The sequence below is a fragment of the Sciurus vulgaris genome (genome assembly GCF_902686455.1).
Source record: "Sciurus vulgaris genome assembly, chromosome: 6".
In the NCBI taxonomy this organism is placed as follows: domain Eukaryota; kingdom Metazoa; phylum Chordata; class Mammalia; order Rodentia; family Sciuridae; genus Sciurus; species Sciurus vulgaris.
In genome coordinates this window covers 1,502,119-1,525,395 of record NC_136466.1, presented here as the reverse complement: position 1 = coordinate 1,525,395, position 23,277 = coordinate 1,502,119, and the positions used below count along the sequence as shown (strand labels likewise).

General features: G+C 48.6%; 1 protein-coding gene and 1 long non-coding RNA gene across 3 annotated transcripts in view; both read left to right on the top strand.

The window, feature by feature from the left end:
* LOC306663292 overlaps positions 1-23,277 on the top strand; it is a 726,016-nt gene that overhangs the window by 87,805 nt on the left and 614,934 nt on the right. The gene's annotated exons all lie outside the window — the stretch shown is intronic.
* Positions 20,865-21,824, top strand: LOC306663321 (olfactory receptor 1C1-like; the record flags this gene model as incomplete). Its single annotated transcript, XM_079143732.1, has 1 exon — positions 20,865-21,824. The coding sequence occupies one exon, from the start codon at positions 20,865-20,867 to the stop codon at positions 21,822-21,824; it is 960 nt and encodes a 319-aa protein (XP_078999858.1).

Here is a 23,277-nt window from a genome sequence, read left to right as displayed (position 1 = left end):
CCAGTTGTGAGCCTTTCCAGCGACAGTGAGCTCAGCCTCTTTACAACTGCCTCCCTGAGCTCAAGTCTCAACCTGCAGGACTGGGTCCCTGACTGTCCACACTGCACGTCCACAGTCTCCAATGATCCACTCACCCTCACTGTGAACTACAAAACCCAGACCCCTTCTGTACCTGGGGGCCCCCTCCACGCCCAGCAAACGAGCCCTCACATGCCCGATGGACTGACGAGCTGCAGAATAAAGGAAAGTTGCTGAGCCGAGGCGGCTTCCCTCTCCTGCTTCCCTCCCTTGTGGCCATGAGCTTGCGTTGAGCATGTGGGGTCGGCAGGTGTGAGCGGGGACTGCTGGACCTCTGACCACAGAGCCCAGGTGAGTTCTGAGAAGCAGGGGAGGAGCAGGCCTGGTGGGCAGTGCGGCCTCCCTGTAGCTGACGACTCTCACTGACCTTTGTGTCTGAAGGCTCCACTGTCACTGGAAGGAATGATCCCAGCAGTGACCACGAAGAGACTCCAGGTAGATCCCAACAGTGAGACGCCACCCAGGGAGGCGCTGGGAGGCGCTGAGCTGTTCCTGCTCAGCTGGAGACGGAGCAAGGGGTGCAAAATCAGAAAGAAAAAGGAAACGTGCCTTTTCCCCTGCTAAGGGCGTAATAGAGGAGCTGTATGTCTCTGGGCTCTGAGTGGTCGATGCCCAGTCCTCTTGGTTTGCTGTCAAGTGGTCTTTCCTGCAAGATCGGCTGTCTCCTGAATCTGCCCTGACAGCTCAGCCCTGGGTTGGTTGGGTTAATGTCTCCTGAGAAGGGAACACGAAGGTCTTGGTGGGGTCTGGGGCTGACCTGTGGAGCAGGTGTCTGGAAGACCGGAATCTCTCACAGGCTTCTCAGACCCTGGATGTGGAGAGGATGTGTCCCCGGGAGCTCAGGGGTGGCTTGGAAAGGAGCCCTCTTCTCTGCTGGACTTCCAGGTCTGGCTCAGCAACCTCATGGTTGTGTCCTGGCTGTTTGTTCTTGGTGCCCTGATGCCTGTGGGGTCAGGTGACCTTCCAAAGTGTGGTGTGGTTGTAACAAACTCAGCCGTGGGCTTGGTGGGCTCCGGAGCTGATGTGGCCTCCAGGCCCTGAGGAGTGTGCCAGAGCTGGAGCTTCTCAGCTGTGCTCCTCTCAGGTGCATTCATATTTCATAAGTCAGCCATTTTTCTAAACTCTGATGTTTTAGTTTGCTTTAGAATTTTCTCTAAGGTCAATGGAAGAGACACATGATTTCCCACTTCCAACATTGGTTTTCTAAGTTTCTGTTTTTGTTTTTCTGCTGTTGATATTTTCATATAAAGTCACAGTGGTTTTGAATCAGTATTTTATCAAGCATTTGTGCAGTGATTGAACGCTGGCTGGCATGCATTCAGACACCCCTCTCCTTTCATTTGTACAGTTGGTGATGTACTGTTGCACTGACTTCAACGTCACATTCTAGCATACACCCAAGTTTAAAAAAGAAACCAAACTCTGAGCTCAGGAGTAGGGTCTTGACCTCTTCCCTGCGTGGTGGAGATCAGGCTCCTGAGTCCCTGTCCCCACTCACCCCCTTACGGCAAGGGCGCGGCTGAGCCGGGGTGTGTGTCACTCCGCACTCTGTCGCGGTGGAGGTGGCTGTGTGCCCCAGAGCACAGGAAGAGGAGCCTGTGCTCAGGCTGGGCCTCGCGCGGGTGCGGCAGCCTATCTCTAAGCAGGGCGGCAGAGAATCAGGCAGAGACCGAGACCCGCGTGCCAGTGACCTGTTAGGCCTGGAGGAACCCGGGAGTGGTGACGCAGGACCCAGCTGGCCGCAGGGCAGGGTGATGGTGCCCCAGAAGTCACCGGGCCTGAGAAGTGACCCCCGAAACAGGCGAAGAGCGGAGCTTCGGCGTAGCCCTCCCGGCCCCGCCCAGCAGCCCGGGCCTGTGCAGGAGCAGGGGAGGAGCCCGCCTAGCTGCGCAGGGCGGCCTCGGCTCTCCCGCCACAACAACGCCGGGGGCGCGGCTCTCCTGCAGGCGGGCTGCCCTCTGATGGGGCCCCCACGGGGTGAGGGCACCCAGGGCCCGAGCCGCGGTCCCCGCGGATGATCGCTCCCAGAACCCGGCCCGCCGCGCCTTTAGTGTCCTAGAGCGATTTCGTCGTTCCAAGTGTCACCCCTGCTACTTTCTCCATTCACTTCTGGGAGGCACGGTCAAAACCGGGTCAATATAAAAGACTCAAGAAGCCAGGCAGGTGATGCTCTCCTGTCATCCCAGAGACGGGGAGGCTGGGGTAGGAGGAATGCAAGTTCGAGACCAGCCTCGGTAACTTAAGTTAGACCCTGTTTCAAAATAAAAAGTAAAAAGGGTGGGGGATGTAGCTCAGTGGTTGAGTGTGCCCCTGGGCTCAATCCCCAGGGTCACAAAGGGGAAAAAAGATTAAGAAAAAAATGAGAAACAAAGCAATTAAAGTGTCCCGGGACTTTAAATTAAAGAAGGAGAAATGATTTATACTTTATCACTTCAACAATTCATCACATCAACCGAGAAAATATGTAAATAGCGAATAAACACAATATATTTAATATCATGGTTCTGAAAAGGCAAAAGTAAATCATCATTATCCCATTGCACAAACACAAACACAACTGAGCACATGAGATGACCTGCCAACTACTGGCAGCATATACAGTACTCTTGACACATTGCTGGCAGAAGGCAGCCACTTTGTAAGCAGTTTTGTCATTCTGTTGGCATACAAAGTTAACGAAAACGCTCTTGAATGCTGTCATTAGTGAATTGCTCAAATGAAAATGCATAGCAGTATTATTCATCAAACAACCCAAACACCTGTCAGTAAGCAAACAGATATAATTTCAAAATCATTCTGCTGAGGTTAGAAGACCCATAAAAAAAGAAATCTGTAGTGACGAAAATAAGATAAAAGGGTCCTGGGAGCCAAGGTCAGTGGAATATTGACTAAAAATTGGCATAAAATTATGGCTGACAGAAATATTTTAATCTTCATTTTGAATTCATGAAAAATATGAATATATCAATATGAATATGTGTATATATTAAATAATTATATTAGAATAATATGAATTATGCATATACATTTCCCTACTCACCCAGCTGCGCTTAAATGGATACATATTATTTTGTTTATTTTATTTTATTTTTTGGTACTGAGGATTGAACACAGGGATGCTTAAACACTGAGCCACATCCCCAGCCCTTTTTAAATATTTTATTTAGAAACAGGGTCTCCCTGAGTTGCTTAGTGCCCGGCTAAGTTGCTGAGGTTAGCTTTGAACTCGCGATCTTCCTGCCTCAGCCTCCCGAGCCACTAGGATTGCAGGCGTGTTTGCCACCACCTGGCTCCACCTTTATTTTAAAACAATGATTACAGTATTCTGAGATGAAATTACAGTTTTACGAACTACTTTTCAAAAAATTGTGCCCCTTCTAAAGAGAACAGTATTGGTGAAAAAAAAAAAAAAAGGTTAAAAGATGGGAAAAACATAGTCGAATCCTCACGCTTCCTGTCCAGCGTTGCGAATGACCCGATATTTCCCTAAACACGTCTGCTTTTGGAGTCAGGAGCTCCACATCAAGGATCTGGTCCTGCCCCGCGTCCGCGATGGGCGCCTCACTAGAAGCACGGGGAGAGCAGTGTACCTACCGACCAGCACGGTGAGGCCTCTTGGCGGGTGGCCGTGGCTGCGCCGGTGGGTACCTGGCTGCTGGCAGCTGCTGCTCAGGCTGGTTCACCCCAGGCGCTGTGGGACGCGCCCGGCTGGTTCCTGCGCGGCTTCTGTCCACTGCGGCTCACGTGCGGCCTCTGGCGGCGTGTGTCTTCCCCTCATGCACGCATTCACCTTGCTGCAGGGGAACTCGCCTACTGGTGCCTCACAGACGTCAATCAGTGGAAAGGCGCTCAGAGCAAGGTCTGCGGGGCCAGGGTTTCCTTGTCTCACTACTGACCATCTGCTGTGAAGGTAGCTGCCGCCACCGCGGGAGTTGCAGCACAGTAGTAATTGGCCCCACCTCTGGTCGCAGCCCAGCCAGGAGCAAGAGCTGTGCATCAGCCGGGGCCTCTTGGGATCCAGAGAAGCAGCTGGGGACGCTGGAGACCTGGTGTTTGAGGCTGAGGGTGGGGACCAGGACGCCCAGCTCCCGCTGGAACCGGGATATGCCAGTCACCAACACGGAGGCCACTGCTCAGCGTTCAGAGGAGTCTGGAGATGCTCCCGGACAAGAGAGAGGGTGGCTGCTGAACCTCGCCCATGCGGAGAGGGAACCCGCAGACACGCATGAGTTCTAGGCACCTGCCCTGGAGAGCTGCTCTGAGGGCAGAATGTTTTCTGGCACGTGTTGGAGAGTTAGCTATGGTGGCAGAGGCCAGTGCCCACCCATGCAGTGAGAGAGCAGCGGGAGCGGTGGACACGGCTTTCCAGAGTCCACAGTGTGCCTGGGCTTCCCCAGGACTGTCTAGTCGCCACCCCACTGGCCTGATGGAGGAGCCACGCCCCACGTGGAGGAGGATGTCGGTGGCATATCACTCAATTACCCAAAAGCTCATCTACTCAAAAAACACTAGAGGCAATGCTCTTTAAGTGAGAGGGGGCATGCCGGTCTGGCCACACCAGCTCTGCCCTCTTACAACAAGGAGTTGCCCAACTCTCCTTTATTTATATACACAGGAGAAAGGGGGCAAGATGGGAGGAGCTTCTTCTGTGATGGACTGGATAGGGTGGAGTCAGGGGAGCCATTCTCTTAGGGGGAATATTCCAGAAGGAGACAGCACCACATGCTTCCCCGCAGTACCTAGAAACCAGGCCTCTGCTTCCCATGGCTCAGCCTAGTCTGATTCTGCTGAATAAGGATGGCTTCCTACATCTCCCCCTTTTTAATATTTTAAAATGCAAATGATGGGCAGTTACGTTGAGGCTTCCAATCTTGGTTCTGAGAGCTGCTTCGAGGTCCTGGCTCTTGGTTTGGAGGGCATGGCAACCTGTTATCATGATCCCTCAACAAAAAGTATTAGTAGCAAACATATCATTCCAATACCATTCAATTTAGGAAATATCTGATCAACCAGAAATGCAGAGTCCATGAGATCAATCTTTTAATATCTTGGACGTAGTGATGTGATTTTATAAGATCTAGGCTATTATTACTGTTATGTCAAAAGTCCATTAGATGATTCTTAATTATCTCTTAGTCCCATTGGGAAGTTTGGTATTTAGTTGTAATAACAACCATGCTTACAGTCATTATGGCCTTTAAGGTTTGTTTAAATTGGAGAACAAAAGGCTCATTACTGATATTTGTAATAGTAGCTGCTAAAGCATTTAATTTGATTTCAATCATTCTATTAATACTTAACTTTCAGGGGCCATAGCATCTTAACAGAAGGAATCATGCCCCTAGATAAATGAATACAGGACCAGATAGAAACCAAAAAGAATACATTGAAATATATATGAACCAAATTATCATCAAATAAATAATGGTTAGAATATAAATGTGAATTATTCATCCTTCTAGTGTAATATCAATCAGTTTGTTGGATTCTAATTTGGTCTTTATTACATGGTTACCAGTAGTGCAAAGTAATATCCAAACAACAGGGAATAGTACAAATTACATGGAGTTTCAAAAATCAGAATGATTGTATATCTAATCTTATTTTGTATTCTGAAAATAGTTTTAAATGACTCATTTATTTGCCTAGTTCATTAGATCTTTCATAGCATTAAAGATTTAAATTAAACATGGTTGCTTGTGAATTATTTTCAAGAAGTGAAAGCGAAAACATATTTAGTGGCAATGTTGCCACATCAGGCCTTTCTGACTTTGAATCTTCTAGAGGAAGATATTTCGATATGACTGTCTTTCGTTAGTTTTTTTTAAGGTCAATCCAAAAACGTATTTACCACCTTTAGAGATAATATGTAGCAGTGGCAAGATGTTTGTATATTTTATCCATTTAGGAAAGGCGCCAGATTCTATTGCAGAACAATGAAGGCAGTAAGATATTGGGGGATATTTTATAGAAATGACTGACATTTTATGAGAAAGTTCCTTTCTAATAGCTGTTTGAACATACAATCCTAAATTCCAAGGGCAGTATAATTGGCTGGCCCAGGCATGTCTTATGCTGTCTTTCCTCAAAGTTCACGCCTACACAGCCAGATTCTGTCATGGGACCAGCTTGTAGATAAGTTTCCATTGCAGCCAGTACAGTCGAATCCAGCCACACGGATGGGTGTGATGTGTTTGCGAAACCTCCCATCATATGAATATCATCAGTAAATTCTGGAATTGATTCTCCAGTCCACTTCGTTGGATGTATTAAAGGTGGATCTGGGAATGTAAGGCCCCCAAAAAGGAAACCCCAACTCTGTCCCATGGGTGGACAGCAAACCCAATCAGCCGCAGGAGGCGTCACTTGATGCAAACCGCAAGAGGTGTTTATTCCAGCGCGCTGGGACCCAACTCAAGGAGTCGAGTCCCTAGCAGAAAATCTTGTAGGTTTATAAAGGCAGAAACCACACATCGGGAGGGGTCGCACATGAAAGGGAAAAGGGGGACAAAGCTGCCGGGAAATTTCAAAGGGGGTCTGGGTTTGCTGACAACATGTTTCACAATGTTTTACAACAGGCGTAGATTCTGGTCAATAGTTTCTGGTAATCCTACTGTTTTAGCACTATCTGGCTATCAGGCTCAATTTACTCTTTTACTCTCTGTTTGGGGCTGTTTACTGGAACAGCTTTAAGGGCTTTGTTCCCATTACTGGGAGGGAAACCTTAGGGAGTTGAGATAAAACAAACAGCTTAAAAAAATGTCCATTCTTTCAGGAAACGTGCCCAACAAATTTCCCATGTATTTCACTAACCTGAGAGCTCAATAGAGCTAGCATATAACCATTATGGTTGGAGATTTAAGATCTCCTTATGGTAAAACCTGGTGCATTCTATTGCTCCATGTATCACTCAGCAGTGGTGAAACTCCTAATATCATAGTTTTTAGATAATTTTTTTTGAAATTAAGTAGATTTACATAGAGATCTGTTTCTCCCCTTTTATCATTTTTTTTAATTGTAGAAAAAAAATTGCTATAAATGAAGCATTAACTTTAAACTGTAGACAATGACCTAGCATTGTACAAATATTTAAACCATAAGAAGTGACTTAATAAATATTTCTATTTGGCCAGGAAGATTAATAAAAGTTACCTATTTTGAAAGTCAATGTTGTTAAGTTGAAAGGGCATTATAATAAAAGAAGTTTCAGTTTCCACCAAATATATGATCTGATTTTGTCTCTAGTAGTAGGCTGAGTTAAAAAGCTATTGAAAGAATGGACATTTTTTAAGCTGTCTGAGGTCACCCTCCCAGTTATCGTAACTCCCTAAGGTCACCCTCCCAGTCATCTCAACTCCCTAAGGTCACCCTCCCAGGAATGGGAACAAAGCCCTTAAAGCTGTTCCAAGAAACAGCCCCAAACAGAGAATAAAAGGGTAATTGAGCCAGATAGCCAGATAGTGATCAAACAGAATGATTACCAGAAACTATTGACCAGAATCTACGCCCTGTTGTAAGACATTGTGAAACATGTTGTATGTTATCAGCAAACCCAGACCCCCTTTGAAATTTCCCGGCAGCTTTGTCCCCCTTTTCCCTTTCATGTGCGACCCCTCCGATGTGTGGTTTCTGCCTTTATAAACCTACAAGATTTTCTGCTAGGGACTCGACTCCTCGAGTTGGGTCCCAGCGCGCTGGAATAAACACCTCTTGCGGTTTGCATCAAGTGACGCCTCCTGCGGTTGATTGGGGTTGCCGTCCACCCATGGGACAGAGTTGGGGTTTCCTTTTTGGGGGCCTTACACTATAAAATGCAGTCAGCACAGACATTGAAAATTAATTTTATGACATGTTTGTTCTATAGGTAATGGCCTTATTATTCTAAATTAACTTAAGAATTCTTAATATAACTTAATTATATTACAATTGGTAGTATCTGTCAGGATAGCGATTCAATAAAATATTTAAAAATCTTAGAATTTATGTCATTGATCTAGCAATTGTATTTTAAGGGATCTATGAAAAGACAATCTCTATGTATAGAGTTGTATGAATATCTTTAATAACCTTGTTTTTAAAGTAGTAAAAGATAAACCAAATGTCCAACATGGGGTTTTGGATAAATGAACTATATGACAAAAACCTGGCAATAAAAGTAGTGTTGTAAAAGAATACTAAGTATGTGCAATCTAAAACAATGTTATAAGCTTTAAAATTAACAATAGAAGTGTGTATGTACAAAATATGTATATCTCTGATCTTATGTATGGAAAGCAGTTTAGAAGATTTAGTAAATGTTAATAATAGTTGTTAGAACCACAAAAAAAATTTTTTTATGTGTACTTAATTTTTCCTAAGTAGGTCTCTTGACAAAATCTAGAGAAGTTAACCTTAATCTTGAAACCATCTTTAGCCTTTTTATCTGAATATTATTTTATAAAACCTCTATATATAAGTCTTTGGATTGATATAAATTATGTAGCATAATCCAATATCACATCTGAAACATGAAACAGATAAGCCAAGAGCTTGCATCCTCTTGAAGCCAGAATTAAGGACAGGTAGTTAGTGTAGAAATAGGGGATCGGGTCAATTCGAGGAAAGAAGCCATGAAGCCATCTGCCTCTGGAAGTTGGAGATGACCCTGGAAGAATGGAATGTCAAGGATCTCCGGAGCCCATTGATCACCAAATTTACCTGCCTTTATCAAGGACTGCAAGCAAGGAGCTGCTAATTAATGGCCCCTGGGCCCTTGCCTGCCTGAATCCCCTTGGCCCTCCCCCTGCCCATGGCTTCTCACTTAATGCAAAACCAGGCCTAGTCAGGTAGGCAGGAAGGAGAGATAAGGGGGGAGAGAACTGGAGAACAAAAGAGACTTTAACCTATAAAAGATGGAGGATGCGCTCACTTCTTGGGACTTTAGAACATCAGCCATGGCCCCCTTCTTCCTGCCGGGAGAAGTCTGTATTATTACCTTTAAATAAAACCTGCTTAATATGCTTGCCTTGGCTGCTTCTCTAGTGTTCAATCTTCAACATTAGAAGGAGCAGAACTCGTCACCGGTAAACAGCGGTATCAATACTACAGAATTTAGCAATTTTGTTATTTATTTGACCACCTAGAAAAATGTGAATTAGTTAAGGAGCCTTTTTACCTGGAAAAATGTGAGTTGATAACTATAAAGGAGCCTTTTTTATTTTTGTTTACCCAATATAAATTAAATCTCATTAATTCACATGAATGAAAGTTATATGGATCCACTTTTAAGATGTGAGCATACTCATTGAATTGCAAGTAAATTTTGAAATCATGTAAATAAAGTCATTGTGTGCACACATTTATAGATCAGTCAAAAAAGGAAATTTTTATAATTTATTGTAAGTGAAGCTCCACAGCAATGAATAAACATGCATTAAATACTGATTTAATATGTCTAAGAATTTAAGATATAATAAGAAAAACTTCAAAATAATTCAGGTTGCTGGTTTTTGTCTTGATTCACCTTTAAAATCATCCCTAAAAAGCAAAAGATTATTCCACCAAAAAGCACAATCAGAACATCCTTTATCAACCTCAGAAAATCTTTTCGTTCCCTTTTTTAAAATTTATAAAACTTTTTTTTTCCCTTTGTGTCTGAGTGGTCTCCTAGTGAGCCTGCAGGCTCCTCCATTTACGTTTCAATGTAAGCCTTCACTGAGACCCTAAGGAGCTGAGAGAGAGATGAGTAGTCCCAGCAAAAACTTGATGCTGAGGGCATTTAACCATTTCCTATTTTTAGGACAGGTTTGGATGTCAAAGAAAATCATGAGACCTTATTTTCCAGTACTTTTGAGAATGAAGCTAGTGTAAGACCCCCAAAAAGGAGACCCTAACTCTGTCCCACGGATCGACGGATCGACGGCAACCCCAATCAACCGCAGGAGGCGTCACTTGATGCAAACAGCAAGAGGCTTTTATTCCAGCGCGCTGGGACCCGACTCGTCACTCACACAGGAGTCGAGGAGTCGACTCCCTAGCAGAAAATCTTACAAGTTTATAAAGGCAGAAACCACACATCGGGAGGGGTCGCACACGGAAGGGAAAAGGGGAACAAAGCCGCCGGGAAATTCCAAAGGGGGTCTGGGTTTGCTGATAACATACAACATGTTTCACAATGTTTTACAACAGGGGGTAGATTCTGGTCAACAGTTTCTGGTAATCTTATATCCTGTGTATCTTAACTGTCTGAGCACTGTCTTGCTCAATTTACTCTCTGTTTGGGGCTGTTTCCTGGAACAGCTTTAAGGGCTTTGTTCCCATCACTGGAGGGAGACCTTAGGGAGTGAGATAAAACAGACAGCTTAAAAAAATGTCCATTCTTTCACTAGTATTCTAAGCTCCTTACTGAGATACGCCATTGACTATTGACCTGATCTGTCCATGGCTTATTCAGCAGTTTGGGGTGAATATTTTTAGGGTTATTTTTCTTTCAGTGACAAACAGATTAAATCTTGTTCCTTAGTTAAGTTGAGAAAAACTTTTGATATTTTAAAAACCTTTAGTATGTTTTGGTTCTCACATCAGGGCAGCTATTTCTTGGTGTAGAGTTTTTTAAGGAGACTGTAGAGAGGCTGAGCCAATTCCCTACACCCAGGAATCCAAGGCCTGCAGTATCCAGCTATCCCTAGGAAGCCTCTGCAATGGCCTTGATATTTCTCCGGTGTGGTAGCACACAAAAGGTGTCATCTACGTATTGGAGAATAATTACAAATGTTTTATTGCTGAATTTTGTTAAGTCCTTAGCTAGGGTTTGTCCGACCAGTTGAGGGCCATCTAAATCCTTGAGGCAACACTGTCCAGGTAGTTGTTACAAAGTCTGAGAAATGTGTCTCTGGCCCCTGCCGAACTTGGCTGTGCTTTAGAGTTTTCTCTCCCTGGGCAGGTAAATCTCTCCATGCTCTTTGAGCACGTGCACTTATTTGAACATAAGTTTGTAAATCATAAGTCAATTGTTGTTCCAAATCAGCAAATTGTCTTGATCTGATAAGCATATCCAAGGTAATCTGAACTCTACTCAATTTGTCTTCCCTAAGAGCAAGGACCTTTCAAACGTAAATTACTAAAGTCCCACGCTAGCTCATCCTCCTCTCTATCTGAATGCCCTCCAGTTCTCTGAATAGAAACTTTGCCCCGCTGTCAGGTGTCCCTCTGTCCACAGAACATGCTTAGGGCTAGTTTCTGAATCCTTTTCTTTTTTATCAACCACCAATTCCCCGAAGACAAAGAGGGCCTGGAGGACAAGCATTTCTGACTCTTAGATCTAAAGTCCTTAATAGCATTTCTAAGTTCAGTGATTAAATCTCTGAAAGGAGCAGACTTGGGTGTCTAACGAATAAATGATAAAGCCTTAGTGGACGGCAAAAAAAAAAAAAAGAGGAAAAAAAAAGACATAAGTGTCACAAGAGCGCTGCATAAAGGAGATAAGACACCATCTGGACCAGAGCTGCAAACAAGCCAAGAAAAAGGGTCTGTAAACTCCCCTCTCAGACAGCAACTCGGCTCAGCCCAGACCTCCTGACGAATCCACGTCAGCCAGGTTCGCGAGCCCCATGGACCATCCACCCACCGAGACTACCGAAACTCCGCTGCTCTGACGGCTTCTGACGGCTTCATGATCAGCGGAGACCTGCCCGTCCTCCATCCCCAGACCATCGGGGGAGAGAGTTCCAAGACCAGCCGTCGTCTGCTCTCCGACTAAGATAACGTCGCATTCGGGGTCGTAGGAACCGACAAGGCAGAGAGGACTTTGGACTATTTGATTGAGGTGTGTTTATTTGCCATTCAATTTGATCGATGTGTGATATTAGAAAGATTAAGGTTTGTGTTATCCTGAGTGTATCAAATAAAGCCAATTTGTTTGAAACCAAATTCTAGTCACTCACCTCTCTGCCGCTCGCGACAATCTTCCAAAGTCCACAAATCAGCACTTTGGTCCAAATACAAGCAAGTCTCTATTACTGTCCAACCTAAATTTCCAATGCCTGCCATTGGGATTCCAATCCCCATGCTATCTCTCCTCTCATCAAGAGGCCTGGCCCTGAGGGGCTCTGCCTGAGCAGGGAGCAGCCAGGATCTCTAGGCTTCCATCCTTCCCCCCCAGGGAGCAGAAACCAGGCTGTTTCTGGAGGGCTGGAAGCTGTGGTGGGAACACACATATTTTAACTAGGAAGCTCACCTAGTAATTTCCCCTTCTTAAGTTAGAGGTTTTCTCTGAATTCCAGATTAGGATCTTTTCTTCCCAGGATTCTAAACTTTTGTGCTCATCTCAGCCAAATGAGTTCTCAGTCTCATACAGTCACAGAGATGCAGGCAGACCTGCCTGATCCACTCTGCAGTATTCAAAGCGACCAGGTCTCCATTTATGTTTCAAGGACTGTAGAAGTTGCGTTCTTTCCACTGAATTTTCACTCTGGCTAAGTATTGGATATAGCTGAATAGACCTATTTTTATTTCTCTGTAGAGAGGGAATTCCCCAGGCTTAATGTCACACAATTAAATTCCCTTTCCTTCCTTACTACTAAACTTATTCACATGCACGTACTTCCCACGGGAAAGGGGCCAACACCTTACCTTTCTTCTTTCTTCTAAAATCCTCTCAAGCAGTCACTGTCCGGGTGCCAAATGTGGGGGTCTTCTCTGCCACATCCTGCGTGGATGAGAAAAGGGTTAACTGCCAGAGGAGGATGTTGGCTGTATATCACTCAATTACCCAAAAAACTTGCCTACTGGATAAACACACAGAGCCAATACTCTTTTTAAATGGGCAGGGGCATGATAGGTCTGGCCATACCACTCACCTAACTGTCCTTTATTCATGACATACAGTAAAAGGGCCAGGACCACATGAAATGCGTGCCGTGAAGTCTGGACTCAGGCAGGCCGTGCTGGGGACAGAACAGTCCACATTCTGAGCTAAAGGGCTGTGACGTCACCAGATCTACTCTGCCAAGGAACCCAGGGTCTAAGGAAATGAGACAGGGAAATCGCCTCCTTAGAGTGCCTGGACGGCTGCCTGCGGCAGACAGGAGAGAGCAGGGGCTTGGTCTCACTCCCCAGGGTCTGCAGCACCGCACGAGTCCTAGGAGCTCAGCTTGAGCGCTACAGGGATGAGAGGCCTCATCTCTGTCCAGAGCCCAGAGCTCCACAGAACACTGAGTTCACCCGCACGTCTTTGGATCCAGAGAAGGGGCTGCGCCCCAGAGCCCTGGTGCCCATCTGAATCTGTGTGGTTGACTGGTACCTGGGAGGGCTCCCTGGCTTCCCCTGGAACCTGCATGTCCTCAGTCAGCAGGACTGAAGCCACTGCTCGGGGTGCAGGTGAGTCTGCAGATGCTCTGGGGGATGCAGAGAGGGAGGACGGCTGAGCCAGCACAGGCTGGGAGAGGGACCCTGCAGACAGACACTCAGGGGTGACGGGTGGGGCCAGGGTTAAACGTCTGGGTGGTCTGAGGCAGAGGGGCTGATCCGGGTTGAGGCCGTCCTGTCTCTGATGCCTGTCCTTACGTGCCAGTGCACAGGAGAAGGAAGTCCAGGCCGTGGAGGACACAGCCCCTTGGATCCCCTGAGCAGGGCTGGGTGGCCCAAGTCTCTCTCATACTCCCAGTGCCCTGAAGGACAGGGGCTGTGCCTGCAAACTGACCTCCACTCTTGGTGATGCTGAGCACCAGCTCAGGCCTGAGACTAGCAGACTGACCTCCACTCTTGGTGAGCTCCATGCTGAGCACCAGCTGAGCCTGAAACTAGCAAACTGACCTCCACTCTTGGTGATCCCTGCTGAATGCTGAGCACCAGCTGAGTCTGAGACTAAGCGGCTAGACAGAGGGTGCTGATGGTGAGTTCTGGAACTTGCCCCAGCAGAGCCAAGGAGGAGCAGCTGCTGGGACCTTGCACAACTGCGAGCAGGAGACGTCCAGTCCAGAGAGGCACAGCTGGAGAGAATATGTTGGCAGAGGCAGGCACCACACCCCAGCCCTGGGGACTCTGGGACTTTGCGCAGCAGCAGCAGTCACGTGGCAAAGCCTGAGGTCATAGCGATTCTGGCCTTCGCCCCCATGTGTCCAGTGAGCCGGCATCTCCTGCTTGCTCTCTGGAGATTCCTGTGTGAGTAGTGGACGCCTGGGTCCTACAGGGCACAGGTCCCTCCCATTGGTCCTTTCCTCACGTGGGAAACCTGAACCACGTCCTGGATCAGGGGGAGGCAGCTGGGGGCAGGGGTGATGGTAATCCCTGGAGTCCCCCAGCCAAAGAGTGAGCCAGCAGGAAATGTGCTGGTAATTTCTTCAATCACCACCCGGCCCCTTCCTGTTCAGTTCTTCCTTCAGTGTGTCTTCCCTCGCAGATTTCCCCTGAAGAATCATACCATTATTTAAGGAGTGAGGTTGTGCTCAGTGTTCTGCTTGGAAACCTCAGCTAGGTCTCCAACTTGGCTAATGGCAGTGCTTCTTCATCACGCAGGGTTCATGTAACTCAGTCAAACTACAGTGTTCAAAAGGCTGCCTCCTACCGCGTCTAGTCACTGATCACAGCCCGGGCCGGGTGGTGCATCAAGGACTCCAGAGGCCCAAATCCTCCACCAGTACCCTGAACCAGACCGTCTTCGTGGGCCTTTGACCTTGCTCAGAAGGGCCTTGTGCTAGGTATACTGCTATTGTTGCATCTTTAAACATTTTTTTCTTTGAGGTACTGATGTTCGAACTCAGGGCCTCTGCTACCAAGCTGCTTCCCCAGCCCAACTCTCTTAACACTCTAAATATTTTAGTCCCTGAACATGTTTTTAAAAAATTTTTATTATTTTTTAAAGTGAATTCTGACAGAATAATGGGAAACAAAGGAGCATGACCATGGAAAGCATGTACGCCTGACTTTTCTTTTTTCGTTGGGGGTCCTCAGGATTGGACTCGGGGGCACTCGACCACTGAGCCACATCCCCAACCCTATTTTGTATTTTATTTAGAGACAGGGTCTCACTGAGGTGCTTAGTGCCTCGCTTTTGCTGAGGCTGGCTTTGAACCCTCAAGCCTTCTGCCTCAGCCTCCTGAGCCCCTGGGATTACAGGCAAGTATCACCGAGCGTGGCCGCCTGACTTTTCTTGCTGCCCAATTTGCATACAGTGTTCACTTTGCCCCTGAGCAGGGCGTTCAGGTGGACTCACAAGGGTGGGATTCCAGCAAGACTCAAGGCCAGCAGGAGAGTGTGAGTACCTGGCAAGGAGTGGGCTGAGCCACGAGAGCCACTCTTCATTCCCACTTAGTGGCTCTGGACCCAGGAATACGCGGTAGGAATCCCGCGGTGCCTCCGCACGCGCTTTTCTCTGCCTTAGCAACTCTCTCCTGAAGCGAGGATGTAGGCTGAAGGAGAACAAGGCTGCCAACGGGTACCACGACTTCTTTGTTTTTAGCCTGACTTGCCAGCAACCCTAATTTCGGTGCTTCAGCAGGATACATGAACACCGAGAAGTGAAACAAAACCAAATGAAGTTAGTTCTGTGCAGTTTCCACTGATCTGGTAAAAACAAAATCCGTGTGCATTTATAGATGTGAACTGCGGGTTGTGTGACTGGTTGGATCAGCATAAAGATTTGCTGCCCAATTTCAAGATAAATGGTGAGATCCACGGTAGTCATTTAAGCTTACAGTTTTCTCATGACAACATTAAACAGCTGACCCTTTCAAAAGGTCAGAGCAGACAGAGATGCTGAGGGGAAAGAAAGCCACGTGAATTAGTGCCTCTGTGACCCAGCCAGGCCCACTGCCCCTGGTGCCAAAGCCAAAGATGAACTCTGCCGACGTCCCAGTCTCTTCCTGAAGCAGCCAGGGGGAGGCAGGAGCAAGCCTGGAGTGTGCTCCCCGGGTGGGGTTCAGGGGTCCTGTGGGATGGCACAGTGGGTAGTCTAAGGCAGGGGAATGGGGACTGGAGGTGGGGACAGCGGAGCCTGGGTGGTCACCAGGAACTCAGTGGTGTGGTTCTCCATGGGATGTGCCTTCAGAAAACCGCAGCCTTAGCCTGGCGTGAGCAGAGGCCTTGCCTCTGACGTCCAAGAAGACAGTCGTTGGAAGCTCTGCAGGCCCAAAGGGAGGGTCAGTGGTTTCCCCTGGTCTGGGGCAGAAAAGAGTGGCTTCCAGGTCCCTGAAAACAGCTTAGGCCACTGTGACCACCGTCACCCACTTGTCCAGGCATCCCCTACAGCAAAGCTACCCAGCCTCTGGAGTAGGTGTGTCCAGGTCAGCTGGAAGCCGTGGAGTGGGCAGCCTAGAGGGCTTCTTCAGGCTCACCTGGAACGCAGCTCGCTCCTGCATTCTGGAAGCGGACCCCGACCTTGGGCTCACAGGTCTCAGCCCAGGCCAATCACAAGATAAAACATAGGTGGGGTAAGCGTTATAGAACGTGCTTGGCTAAAACTCTCATAGTAGGAGCACGCCAGAGAGCCCCTGCGGTGCTCTCCCTGGACTCCACTTCACCGCCACAGCGCCCTGTGGCAAGTGTCCTTCACAAGGGCCTGCCTATACCCCTGAGGCCATGGCTCAATGGCAGGCTTACTGCTGCCCAGGCGGATGTGTCCTCACCAGGTGGGTGGGGGACTTGAGGGAGCTCATGGGCCTGATCATTTAGGGGCCCACACACTCCAGCACCTCTGCCTGGCATGCTGCCGTGCACCACCAGCGGGCACGTGGGCTTGTCCTTCAAGCTATGGTGGCGGGGCAACCCCCGAGCCTCCGCCTGCTGACTTCCTGTGCAATACCACATTCACAGTACCGGAAGCCTGTGGCGTAGGCCAGATACCACAGCGCCATGCCTCTAGGAAATAGTGGAGTCACGACCCATTGTAGGTTTATCACTGGTAAGAGAAGTATGGAGAATATGAATGAGTGGGTAGATGAGTGGGGTATGAAATTAATAAGAGCTAATCCTCTTTCATAAGGAATTTGAATTAAAAAATGTAGAGGATCTCAAATTAAGAAAATTCTTTTCAGCCAGGTGTGGTGGTGCACGCCTGTAATCCCAGCAGCTCAGGAGGCTGAGGCAGGAGGATCAAAAGTTCAAAGCCAGCCTCAGCAAAAGTGAGGCACTAAGCAACTCAGTGAGACCCTGTCTCTAAAAAAAATGCAACATAGGGCTAGGGATGTGGCTCAGTGTTCGAGTGCCCCTGAGTTCAATCCCAGGTACCCCCTGCCCCCCCAGAAAGAAAATTCTCTTCACATTTGCGATTACTTTTTCTTGTAAGAGGGCAAGTCCTACTTCCCATCACAGAGCTCACCCCCAGCACTGAGGTTGGAGAATCGCCACCCCACGCAGCACTGGGGGCTTTCCGGTGTGGTTTTGCACTCTTGGAGAGCAGGGAGTGTGGTCGTGGGATACATTTGTGTGGGAGCTGGAGGGATCCAAGGAGCCTTGGAGGAAATGTGGCATTTTAAATGGGCCTCCGAGTGTGCACAGGATTGGGGTGCAGGGCGTCAGAGCGTCCAAATAGCATGAAGCCCTCCACGTTCATCTGTGCTTGGTAGACGACAGGATCTCCCTTTAAGGCTGAACAGTGTTCCAGTCCAATAATATACCACATTTTCTTTACCCATGGGCAAAACCCTGGGTATTTAGGTTATTTTTATGCCTTGACTAATGTGAATGCTGCTGCGGTAAGTTTAGGAGATGGTGGTTTCTTTTCCTTTGTGTGTGCACTAGGCTATTTGGGGTCTTTTGTGGTTTCATAAGGATCATAGGGTTGTTTTCTACTTTCTACGAATAATGCCATTGGAATTTTGATAAAGGTCACACTGAATCTGTATATCATTTGAGTAGTGTTGCTCTTTAGTGATGTTAGTGTTTCTGATCCATGAACATTGGATATCTTTCCATTTTTTTTCACCTTCTTCAATATCTTTCATCAATGTTTCATGGGGTCCATCACAGAGACTTCACTTCCTTTCTTAAATTTATACTGCAGTGCTTTCTAAAATGCTATCTTACATGGAATTGTTTCCTTGACTTATTTTTTCAGATACATCATTTTTGTGCATAAAAATGCTGCCTTTTAAAATATAGATTGAGGGATAAGTGAAAAAATGAGACACTGAAACCAAAACCTACACACTTACTTATCCCATTCCCATAAAATTGAGCACCACTCCCCATAAGCACTAAAGGGATCCAGGGATTGAGGGGAACTACTTTGGAGTTAGACATGCGCAGGCCCGAATCTTAATTGCCAGATTCTGTAGTCATTGCTTGACTTGTACGAGGCACTTTGTTTTAAAGTTATGTAGAAGAAATAACGAATTTATCTTAGAACCTTCATGGACTTCAGAGCTTCCTCCTTGCATTCTATATCCCCCCACCACCCCACTGTTTGCCTTCTCCTGAAAACGAAAGAAACAACTTATTACCATGAGAAAAGTCGCTAGCAGGCAAAATTAGAACTCCACAGGCCTCTGCAGTCTGAGCTCTAGGGACAGGACTGCCCTTGTTCATGGGCTGTCCCTCTGAGTGATACGGATAACAAATCACAGCTATTCCCAGGAGAGCGGAGCCCATTTGTCTCTCTCCACCTCTTTCCTTGTTATCATTCTTGTCTTCGAATCTGAACCAGTGGACAAGTCCCCCTACGATCTTGTGGTCGGATACTCGGAGAGAAGAAAAATGACAGGTGGATCACCGCTGACAAGAAGGTATGTATTCAAAGCTTTCCTTTGTTTTGTCAGAGACACCTCAAGTGTGTGCGTCCCAGAATCACGACACACAGAACACCGTGATGGTTGCCATCCTGTTCCAGGCCAGAGTGGGGCCAAGCCCTGGTGGCGGAAGCACTGGACTTGCGGGAGCATGCGGTGTGTGAGTCTGCAGGAATTCCTTTCCAAGAACCACAGGCCCCGGGGCACCGTCAGGCACCCCCCGGCAGGCGGCACCCGCTGTTTCTACAGCACCGTGTTTCACCAACCATGTGCAAATTCTTCTCCAGCATGTCACTGGTCACGGGGAAGCAGACAAACAAGGAGAGCTGACCGTGCAAGCGGTGTTCAGAGCGATCCCGGGATGGGAGAGGGCAGGAGAGATATGGCCTGCAGCAGAGGAGGACAGCAGAGCTCCTTGCTCCAGGGTAGGTGCCAGGAGTGTGCCCTGACCCTGCCCAACACAGGCCTCGTCCTGACTCGCCTCAGCTTGGGCAAAGAGGGGCGAGGACATTAGTCAGAGGCGACAGGGATCAGAGAGGGGGAGCACAGTGAGGGGAGGCCCTGGGCGACACTGGGATTGGACACTTGGTAACGGGCAGATGCACATTCTGTGCTCTGCAGCGCCGGTGCTGCCCTGCCTGGAGCCGGCAGGCATTGCTGGTGCTAAACTGCACCACCTGCCTACAGGAGGAGGTGGGAAGGAAGGAGGCATCCTGGACCTGCCTTTCAGGAGGTGACCTCTGGGCCCTGTTCGGTGGGTCGCGTGTTTGAAAGGCGGTGTCTTCTTCCTATGTCGTACTCTGGAGGACTAAGGAGAATATTCCCATAAAGCAGATAAGGAACAATTACAAGATCTGAATTTGGGAGAACCTCCTGAAACTTATAGAAGGTCTTAAATAAATATACACAAGGCATGTTTCATAAAGAAATTTATTAGGGCCTCAATTGCAAAAATTAATAACAAACAAGTCTTAGGTAGTTCAGGGACATAATGAGAAAATAAGGATACCTGCACTCGAAATTGCAAGTCTCTGCCAGCTGCCATGTTTTTGCTTGAGAGCCATATGGCCTATTCAAGGTCATGAGAGCAAGCTAGATTTAAAACAATATAAACTAAAAATATTTTTAAAATGTAAGATATTTAAAAGCCCCAAGGTCAAGCAGAATGTGTTGGAAGACATACTAAGAATTCAGCTCGAGTCAGAAAAAATAATCTTCAATGATGAATGAACCGTGCTCAGAATGTGGACATAGGAGGTGCTCGTGACATATTTGTTGAAAAAAAGGACATGGTCATGTGAATGAACGGATAATTACTTGTTTGCTAACAGTTATAAAAACTTTTATCTTGATAATATTCAGAATGAAAAGCAGGCATGAATCACATTGATGCCACGGTGAGCGTTTTGGAGAGTCGAGACTGCAAGGCAGCAAGACCGTGGTGAAGAGTTCTGGTAGTCGGAGGTGCACTGTTGCCTCTCCTAGGAAAAGCAGGCCGCCCTGGGCCACGGGGCCTCCAGCCCGTGTAGGAGCAGAAGCTGCAGGTGACCCTGCAAGCCTGGCAGAGGCTCTGTACAATGGCCAGCAGTGAGCAAAGAAGCCAGGGTGGACCCAAGGAGAGAGGAGGCCTGGATCACCAGTGACCAGTGAAGAAGCTGGCAAGAGGCGTCTGCCGTCCTGGTGGGGAACATCAGGCTGGCAGGGACAGTACTCAACAAAGGCGAGCAAATCTGCTTGGAGCAAACAGCACAGCTGTCCAAACAAGCAACTTTCTAATAAGGCCAGTGTGGACGATCTGGTTATCGTGGGCAAATGAACATAACTGGCCCAGTTAAAATCGGCCATCATTCCCAGAACCCACCTTCCAACATCGGGGAAGAAACCAGGCTGACTTGGAAGAAGGTGAGGCTGAGTCACTGGCGTGTTTCTGTGCTGTGCAGACAGAATGGCAGAGACACAGATGTAGGTGGCAAGCGTCAGGGCCAGCAAGGGTCCAGGCGGCCCCTCGTCACACGCACACACTCCGCACCGCACCCTGCGGGGCGCCACTCTTCATTGTCTTCTTCTTCTGGATCCAGTGGGAAGATGGAGAAAGGAAACCTCACGGCCACGAGGGAGCTCGTACTCCTGGGACTGCCGGGCTCCTCGGCCCATCCGCATGTCCTGGCCACGCTCTTCCTCTGCATGTACTTGGTCGCCGTGTCAGGAAACACGCTCATGGTCCTGGCTGTGTGGGGTGACTCCCGCCTGCATTCCCCCATGTACCTCTTCCTTGGCCATTTGGCCTTTGTCGACGTCTGCTTTGTTTCTACGACCGTCCCCAAGATGGCGGTGAACCTGCTGACGGGCACCTCCACCATCACCCTGGCAGGCTGCCTTGCACAGCTCTTCTTCTTCATTTCTTTTGTGAACATGGACAGCCTCCTGCTCTGTGCAATGGCCTATGATCGATACATGGCCATCTGTCACCCTCTGCGCTACGCCGCCCTGGTGAGCCCGTGGCTCTGCCTGCGGCTGGTGGCGGGGCTCTGGGCTCTGGCCGGCCTCCACGCCCTCCTGCACACCCTGCTGATGGCACGCCTGTCCTTCTGCGCCTCCAGCGTCATCCACCACTTCTTCTGCGACCTCCACCCTCTCCTGCAGCTCTCCTGCTCCGACGTCTCCCTCAATGTCATGGTCATCCTCTCGGTGGGGGCCCCGCTGGCTCTCACGCCCCTGGCCGGCATCCTCACCTCTTATGGACTCATCCTCTGCACCATTCTAAAGCTCACCTCCACTCGGGGCAAGCAGAGAGCCTTCTCCACCTGCAGCGGCCACCTGTCCCTGGTGGTGCTGTTCTACGGCTCGGCCACCGCCGTCTACTTCAGCCCCGCCTCCCCCCACACCCCCGAGGGCGACGCGCTGTCGGCGGCCGTGTACGCGGTGGTCACTCCCATGTTGAACCCCTTCCTCTACAGCCTCAGGAACAGGGAGGTGAAGGTAGCCCTGCAGAAGGTGCTGTGTGAGCCGCTCTCAGCCGCGACCGCCACCCGAGACGGAAGCTGACGGTAGAGCAAGGGGCCAGGCAGGTCTGTTCCCACTGGCCACCACAGCAGCCCCCAGGGCAGCCGTTCGCCCAGCGCCTCTTCACGTGGAAAGTGCCTCCGGTGCTTTGTGTGGATCCTCACTGTCCACGGAGCAGACACCTGAGGGCGAAATCCATGCTTTGGACAAGGATGGTGCCCTCCTGAGAGGCAGGTGTGGGCCACCAGGGTCCCTGACCAGTGCAGAGCTGCCCGGGCAGGGAGGTGCGGTCCAAGCAATCCATCTCCCAGGATGGGGACAGGACAGAGGTCTGCCAGGGCAGGTCTGAGGTTCAGGGTGGACCACAGGGCTCCGGCTCCTGTTCAGACCCACAGGTGTGAGCAGCAGGACTCTGTCCCCAGCACTGCGTCCTCTTGAAGCGCTCTTGGGAATGCCTCCCTGAATCGGGACCACGCCTTCACTCTGCTCTCACTCGACACGCCTCGATGTCCCCATTCTGTCCATTGCGTCCTTGTCACATGTGTGCCTGTCTCTGGCATGGAGGATGACCACCTTCTGCTCAAATCACCCTCCCTGCCTTATGGGGAGGAGGTTGGCTGACCTACCTGGTGCAGCCCACTGCTGAGGAAGTCATGGATGTCCCTTGTGTGGGAGTAACAGAACCCCTTCAAGAGGAAGCCTCACCCCCAAACCCCTGAGTTTTGTTTTCTCCTGTCTTGCTAATAGCAAATCAATACACAATATGTGAAAAGTGATCATACCGGAGGTTATCCAGCTGAGTGAACTCCAGACGCGGCTGTAGTCCCAAATGCTTGGCGACTCACCCATTCCTTCTCCACCAATCAAAATGTCTGCTTCTGCACCTCTGTAAATGCTCAGGGGAACACGCACATCCCGTTTTTAAAACCCAGTAGAAATTCACACATTCCCGAGAAAAAACAAATACTACGGATGCATTTGAAGATCCATTTGAAGAAAAAAATGTTCTCAAAAAAACAACCAAGGGGTCACATAAACTTCAGCTCTTCTAACATAGTTATCTAGCTTCAATACAGAAAAATAATGGAGGTTCATGAAGGTAAGTAAGTAGTAATAACGTACGGGAGATGGCTTATAACTTGCAGCTTTCCCTAATAAACGCGGGTATTTGCTTCGTATTCGTATACCTAAAGAGCAGCTGTCCAGAAGTTCAAGTCGTGCTTTGCTAGGGATCTAGATGTGGAGATGCTGCTGGGCTTGGGTGATGGGATGATGGGTCAAGAGCTGGGACGCTGCTGGAATGGAGGCGACGCGTGTCAGGCTTTCAGCTGTCACTCAGGCTGGACCTGTCCTGCGTGACCTGTTGCCAAGGCTTTCTGCCAGCAGGTGGCACAGGCGTCATCCTCTCCCTCGGCCTCCTCCCCGAGCCAGTGCCCGTCTCTACGCTATTGCACTTCTTCCCACCAGCCGCGAGCCCCTGAAGGGTCCGCTACAG